Source organism: Cucumis melo, chromosome 9, assembly GCF_025177605.1.
Source record: "Cucumis melo cultivar AY chromosome 9, USDA_Cmelo_AY_1.0, whole genome shotgun sequence".
Taxonomy (NCBI): Eukaryota; Viridiplantae; Streptophyta; class Magnoliopsida; order Cucurbitales; family Cucurbitaceae; genus Cucumis; species Cucumis melo.
In genome coordinates, this window is record NC_066865.1 from 15735271 (window position 1) to 15742514 (window position 7244).

A 7244-nucleotide genomic window follows, 5' to 3' on the forward strand; every position below is an offset into this window, starting at 1 on the left:
CCTTTCAAAATTTATATTTTTAAACTAGACTTTTTAGATAATACTCGCATTTGATTGATTTAAAAGAATGAAAATGATTAAGATTAATTATGTATTATTAAATTTGCATCGCTATTAAAATCAATTTTAATTGTTCACTTCATAATTATTTTCAACTAATCAATAAAATCAATGCTAAAGATTAAGGGGAGTTTTCAATTAAAAAACCAAGACAAAATAGTAAATCTTGAAATCTAAGAACAAAAAATGAAACTAAGTTTCAAACCAAGTGTAAATTTGTATTATTTTAAAATCTATAAACTAAATCAAAATTAAATTCTAAACTTGAAAGACTAAAAATATTTCAAAATTTAGAATTAATAAAAACCAAACTCAAAACCTACTTACCAACAAATTATTTTAACCAAAGATATTTGATCTAAACATTTAGAATGAGATTCTCAACCTGAGTTGAATTGGCCAACTCAAATATCAAGGGTTAGATTTCCATCCAAAGATAACTTTCAAATTGAGACTATGTTTACTACTTTTAGAATTCATCCAAATAATAATGTTGGAATTGCCTAAAGGTTGCTGTTAGGATTCCCTAACAAGAAAGACAATTGAAAACACAAAGATAGAACAATATCAATAGTCTTTCAAGAGGATTTGTCTCCCCTAAAATCATTCCTCTTTCTAAGTCCCCAACTTCCCTTAGTTGTAACCAAAATATCACTTTCTAATTACCACAAAAAAAATATAAAAACCTGGGTGTAATCTTGTACAATCCAAACTGCATACCAATAAAAAATACACCACGTGACAAATGCTACACTTAGTCATTATCCTTACCACAATGTCTTTACTGCTATCCTACCTATAATTCCAATATATACCTTACTATTACTCTCATAGTTGCCCCGAGTGAACTAATGTCCAAATTGCACGATGGACACTTATTACGCCAAAATGTACACATACATGCTCAAATTTAAGATGCAAGAAAATGCCTTTGCTCACACACATTCAAGGCAAACAATTAAAAGCTCAATCATGCAAAATTTATCTACACAACCAATGATATTTTCATGCTTAAAAACAAGAGATCTCCTGTATAATCCACTAAAAAATATTCTGCCACAAACCTAATTTCAATTTGGGTCTTCTTCTATAACTTGGATCTAAGACCAAATTATCACTCAAACAGTGTAAATCTGGCGCCACCTTTCTTTGGAGGCAATGATATGATCCAAAAGCAAGTACACTATCACCCACTATTATTGGTTCAAGACATGTCCCTTGGAACTAACTTGACCACCCAACTATTAAGCCAATACTAAACCGACGATACATCCACAGACAAACATTCCTTTTCCTTTCAAGGCTATCTCACAAAGACCAAAATTTTCTGCATCCACATCAAGAATGTACTAATTTGATCTAAACTTAACTTCTGCCTACGCTTTGCTCGTTTTGTTTAATGCTGAGTTGGGTTTCAGCACACTTCCTGTTGAGCACCAATAAACACTTTGCAAGACAGGTTAGTGTTAATATTAATGAATTGAAAAAATTTTGTACACCCCCAATAATTTTGGCTAAATAAGGGATAGAACAGGATGTTGTGAGTTTCATTCAGGAACGTTGCAGAAAAAAATGTGTAATGTGATTAATTTTCTATCGTATATGCACATATTTTAACTCGGGAGTAAAAAAGGAAAGTATTGGTTTATACCTAATTGATCCAGTGGAACCAACTGAGAATGCAATCGGGCATTCTTGACGGAATATAATATTTTGTTTCTGTAAATCAAATGTCCCAATAAATAGAAGACATTATTTATTGGGCTATTTGATTTAACTGAAACAAATTCCTGAACTGTGGCAAAGTTGACTAAATGAGCACAGTTGGGGAATAGTTATAAGAATATGTTAGTTATCGAGCTTACATGAGGACAGAAGCAAAAGATGACTATAGTATGAAAGGGATAGTCCTCAGAACATTCTTCTTTGCGTAACAGAATGATCGTAGACCATCTTCATCAACAGTCCCAAAGCTCGTTAAATGAACTCCATAATTCTCCATTCTCTTAATGTCTCGGGGAATGGGAGATTGCCAAATTCCATCCCACCATGCCGGAGGGAGAAGAGGGGTTATGGCACACTGATTAGGCTGGCTAGAACAGCTTAAAGGACCTGCAAATCTGTTCCAGATATGCCCCCAGCCAACCTGGTTCTTTAAACCTTCTCTCAGCAAATTACTTTGAAAGCTACTCAAGAATGAAAAGTCTGAACCAGTAGACTTGTTCCCTGAGCACAATTGAAATGTTATGTAAGAAAGGGTTGAACAGATATTCAATGTTCCTTGAAGAAATTGTTCTTTTCCTACATTATCCAACGCCTAAAATGATTGAGGGAGTTTTTCACAATACCGAGATAGTCAAGATTGTTTGCTGCAGCCAAAGCCGCAATTAGTTGAGCATAGGTAGTACCTACACGCCGGTGAGCACCAGATATAACAGCATGCTTGGCACGGGATGCAAGAAAGAAATCCACAAAGGCAACCCATCTTGGTGATGGGCCCCAGTCCTTCACTCTGAAGTCCAATTTATGGAATTCATCATCCGTTCCAGAGATGTTTCCCCGGAAGTGTTCATAATCAAAATGAATAACCTGAAAAATAAATTACTAATAAAATTAGACCTAATTTTCTTTTACCAGCATACAAATGATCTGGGATGCTATGAGCGATCAATTATTCCATTGAGCATGTATTTTGAAAGTGGGGCTAACAACAGTTGGCCAGAAGTGATTCCATTTGAAGATGAAATTGCGCAATGAGGCACTCAAGAGTAAATTAACTAGCTCAAGATTTCATTAATGAAAAGTTGGGCTATAAATAGCCAATGCCGTTACAACTGAATGACACGAGGTGGAAACCACCAATATCAAAAAATTAACAAACTAACTAAAGCTTCACAACATCCTATAAGTTTACCTCTGCAAATTCATCTAAGATGGGCACGATACTTTTTACAAAATTCGGGGTATCGGATACTAAAACCAATCTGGGCTTCGAGACTCCAGTTAGATTAAGCATGGCTTTTCTGATGCACTGCACTGCGGCCTGTAAACCTCTGACGGACCTGAAATACAGAACATTACTCAGTCAAAGAATTGCAAAAGTTTCCTATAGGTAAGCATGGATACAATCCCCAGCAACTAATTGCCAAGTCAGCATCCTTTTCAAGAATAATGTGAGCTCTGGCAGTATTAAATAATTCTTTACGAAAGAAAGAAAACAAAAAAAAAGTTCCTAGCGAGAACATAAAGGGTGGTACAAGTTACAAAGGGAGAACAAGAAAGTTTCCCGAAAAGAAGTTAAGATTTCGACTTCTATCAATTAAATTGGAATTTATTGGAAGAAGACATTGCATATTAAATTCAAAGCTAGAGGCAGCAGAGAGAGAAGGAAATAGCAGTATTTTAGAAAGGCCACCTATTCATAAGCATCCGCATGTGCAAGGAAATATCCGGATCAGCCCCACTTTTAAGGACTGAGAACACTGCTTCTTCAACATTCTTTGAAGGAGATATAAGAACTCTCATCAGCTCTCCAAATACATTAGGTCTAGATTCTAAAACCTCTGGCCATCCAAATAAATTAGAAGCAGCAGCCCTCATAGTCGGATGTATATTCTTCAAGAAAAATTGAGCAGCCACAGCATCAGTTGTGCCTTGGAACCTGATGCACTTCAGTCAGCATAAAGAGAGTACATACTGAGTACCAGTTTAAGGTAAACTGAAAGTTTACCATACCATATGATAGGATGTTCCCATTCCTTCCAATTACTGCATAGAACATTTGTCTGTGCAGGCTTTTCAAAATCATCAATTCGCATAATCAAACGCCTATTGAATTTCTTAACACAACCGTTAAGTCTCCACAAATGCTTGATTTCTTTCAAGGTAAACGAGATATCAGAATAAGAAATGTAGTCCCCGAAAGGGAACTTGCCCCTGAAAATAGAAGTAATAACATAACTACTGTAAATATAATGAAAGAAATATAGGAAAAAGGAAAAAAAAACATAAAGAGCATAGGTCAAGTTAACATGCATGACTACAAATATAAAAATAACATTTCTTTGAAGCTTTGCCATTCAATAATAATATTTTAACTGAGGAAGTTCAACAAATGTTTATATACTGCACAAGATGCACTACTATTTTCCTATAACTTAAAATGTCACTGAGAAATAGGTCCTACCATAGACACTAGATGATTCTAACAGTTCGATGCAATTATCATATTCAAAACCAATATTTAAATAGAAATAGAAAGGCTTGATGTCTCCAACATGCCTGGTTTGCCCAATAATCAAGGATCTGTTCAGCATTATACTTAAAGCTCCAGCAGTTAGAATCTTGTACATCTCATTCCCAAAGCCTGCCTCGGAGGATTTGCCCATGACAAAACCATGTTTGCAAAACTGCTCAGGAGGAAGTTGTCGCACTCTTGAAGCACCTAAAATGGAAGCTACGTGAGCAATTATAGATCTCAAAATGCTAACAAATCTTCTACCAGAAAACCATAATCACAAAAGGTTTTGAAAGGGAAGGAAAAGCCAAAATGAATCACCTAATTATTCATGCATGAAAACAAATAGAAGATGACATCATTATGGAGTTCAAGAAACCAAAAGTAGAGAGATAGCAACCAAGAAGATTAGCTTTAAAATTGTATTTGAATAAAGAGGAAGTGCATACACTCAAGCAAGTATCCACACCATCAGACAAAAACCAGTAATAGTGTCCCTATGGCCTATTCTAATTCTAAGAACGAATTACATGGGTCTCCTCCCGTGTGTATTATTTTGTCAGAGGGTACACCACCTTATAAGATAGAAGTGCCACTTTGAGGTCTTTGGTACAACTGATAGGCTTCACAAAAAGTCCTCATGTGAAATCTTTATTCAATTCAAGGATAGCTGTTCCAAAGCCATTTCACTTGTTTAAAGGCTGACATTCTCTTTTATTAACACAGTGGAACAGTTAAGAATCCAGTAAATTAACTATAAATTACTACTGATTATACCAGACGATAAACTAAAATAGTAAACTAGGAGCACAGCAATTAACTACTAAGCATTGAACCAAAGAAAACCAGCCAGCAATTCAATGGAGTCTTCAACCTAAATTTCGATGCAGCTCAAGGAGACCATTCTGCTGATCATATGGTACCATTATGCAATCATGATTACTTTTAACCACATCGTAATATCTTACTATCGTTATGGGATTATTACCCCCACCAACCAAGTGAAATGGTCTCTTTGACCTGCCAGAGAGAATGACAATTATATTCAGACCTTCTACCAGGAAAAAAAAAGGATTTTTAGAGGTGTGGATAGGGACTCTAAGGACCTTTGGTCTCTGGTTCATTTTCATGTTTCGCTTTGGGCTTCGTTATCAAAAGTGTTTTGTAATTATTCTTTGGGTCTTATTAACCTTAGCTGGGATCGTTTTTTGTAATGTGACTTTCTTGGGGCTTGGCTATTGCTGCCCTTGTAATTTTTTTATTATCTCTCAATGAAATTGTCTTTATTAATAAACGAAAAAACCTTCTTTTGCACAAGTCCATGGGCATCTATCTTCCCATAAACTTCTAGCCAGGTGAAGAAACAATTGAGCCTCTTACGGAACTTTGACCTTCCAAATTACATTTAGGAAGCCCGAGGTCTTCTCTAGTTTCATCCACCGCCCTTTTTCAACTACTTTCCCCTGCTTACTCCCTCTTTCTTCCACATTTCTCCATTTCGATTCTACTTTCACCTATGGTCACCGCCTAATACCAATATGAATTCAAATCTTCATAAAATATAATAGTGCGACTTGGGAGTGGCAATGAAAGGAGGAGCTAATGGGGTTGAAAGAAGATACAAGAAGTCAAGCAGATTCATGAGAAATTTTCATAAAGGAGAGGACGTTCTAAGTTGAACTAGTGCGGGTGGACAAAAATACCTTACCTTTTGATCTTGGGGCATTTTTCTCAATACCCCAGAATCATCGATATTTAAGAGTCAATTGGCTCTTCTAATACACACTCACTACAGAACATCAAAACACCATTAGAATGGCAAAACATAGAGCGCGAGCCCAAGAGTGGCCCTCGTAGACATGAAAAATGAATACAAACAATTAATTGTTCATATAGACGATAAGGCATTTTTCACTAACCTGGCCTAACATTAATTATTCATATGAACTATAAGACGATCAACAAAGGAAAAGGCATATAAGGAAATATTACCATTTAAATAAAAGTGATTTTGAATAATTGTTCTTACTCTCAGGCTTTCCTTCCGGACACCATCTTTAAAGGGGTCTCCCATTTGCTCCACCGTGGCGCAGGAGGTCCGCCCTCCCTCCATTCCAGTAGTCTGAGCCGGAGGTTCCTCGAAGTGTTCGCCATCACCAAACTGATCAGAGCTGGCTTCCATCCTCATAAGAACATTGAGCATCAAAAAACAAATTGCAGCACCGACAGCACATAGTACGAGGAGATATCGCACAAAAGATGAGGATCTTTTCCTCCTGGATCCACCATGCCTCATTCTTCCTTGACTTTGGCAGGATCTGGTGCTAGAGATTCAGATTATCATTCTCCAAACGGAAATAGGAATTGAAGCTGAGACTGAAGTTTTGTACTTTATGGCTTCATAGTTAATGTGTAATACAGCTTAAAGCTAGGGGCTTCCCAACGGGGAAATCGGTGATAATTAACTAATTACTAAATTATTTTATATTTATAACTATTAACCATACGTCACTGTGAATGTCGCTCATGAACTTGAGTTCGAGCATTTCCAATCTAAATCTAAATCTAAATTACATACAAACATTTGTTTCTTTCTTTTCCCCTTCTTTAGACGATGTTCATAGGGCACTTCAAGTTTTAAATTTATAAACTTCATCCCTATTTTTGTGATTCACCTTAAAAGGACGGGGAATATTCAAAAAAAACCCCATATTTTATTAGTAATATCTCAAAATCAGGTTTAAATGAAAAAAAAAATACATCTAAAATCTCTATGTAAACACGAGATTTACTCACACTTTTTGTTCCTCAATCTTCATGAAGGCTGTAGGGTTTTAGGAGATTGTAGACTTTTGTTCCTCAATCATAACCGAGGAAGTTGTAATTGCAAGTCAATTTGCTAGATCGTCTCTATTTACAAAGAATTTTTATGGGTTTTAGATGAGTT

At 35.9% G+C, this 7244-nt stretch overlaps 1 protein-coding gene across 3 annotated transcripts; it reads right to left on the bottom strand.

The window, feature by feature from the left end:
• Window positions 1–1620: 1620 nt before the first annotated feature.
• On the bottom strand, window positions 1621–6784 carry LOC103501366 (uncharacterized). 3 transcript variants are annotated; one of them, XM_051090266.1, is made up of 7 exons: window positions 6290–6784; window positions 4342–4504; window positions 3796–3996; window positions 3476–3721; window positions 2975–3122; window positions 2469–2649; window positions 1621–2286 (listed from the first exon to the last, which is right to left on the bottom strand). In XM_051090266.1, the coding sequence occupies exons 1-7, from the start codon at window positions 6591–6593 to the stop codon at window positions 1949–1951; spliced, it is 1581 nt and encodes a 526-aa protein (XP_050946223.1). In that variant the 5' UTR covers window positions 6594–6784; the 3' UTR covers window positions 1621–1948. The 3 variants fall into 3 exon arrangements, with proteins under 3 accessions (XP_050946223.1, XP_008463157.1, XP_008463159.1); XM_008464935.3 differs by having other exon boundaries at window positions 2409–2649; window positions 6290–6780; XM_008464937.3 differs by having other exon boundaries at window positions 2409–2649; window positions 6327–6476.
• Window positions 6785–7244: the final 460 nt, after the last annotated feature.

Excerpts from the sequence above, each read along its gene's own strand:
- LOC103501366 (XM_008464935.3), bottom strand. The coding sequence starts at position 6,593 with ATGAGGCATGGTGGATCCAGGAGGAAAAGATCCTCATCTTTTGTGCGA. Across the intron at positions 4,505-6,289 it reads AAATCACTTTTATTTAAATG|GTGCTTCAAGAGTGCGACAA; the intron begins GTAATATTTCCT and ends CTTCCATTTTAG. Across the intron at positions 2,287-2,408 it reads AAACAATCTTGACTATCTCG|GGAACAAGTCTACTGGTTCA; the intron begins GTATTGTGAAAA and ends AATTGTGCTCAG.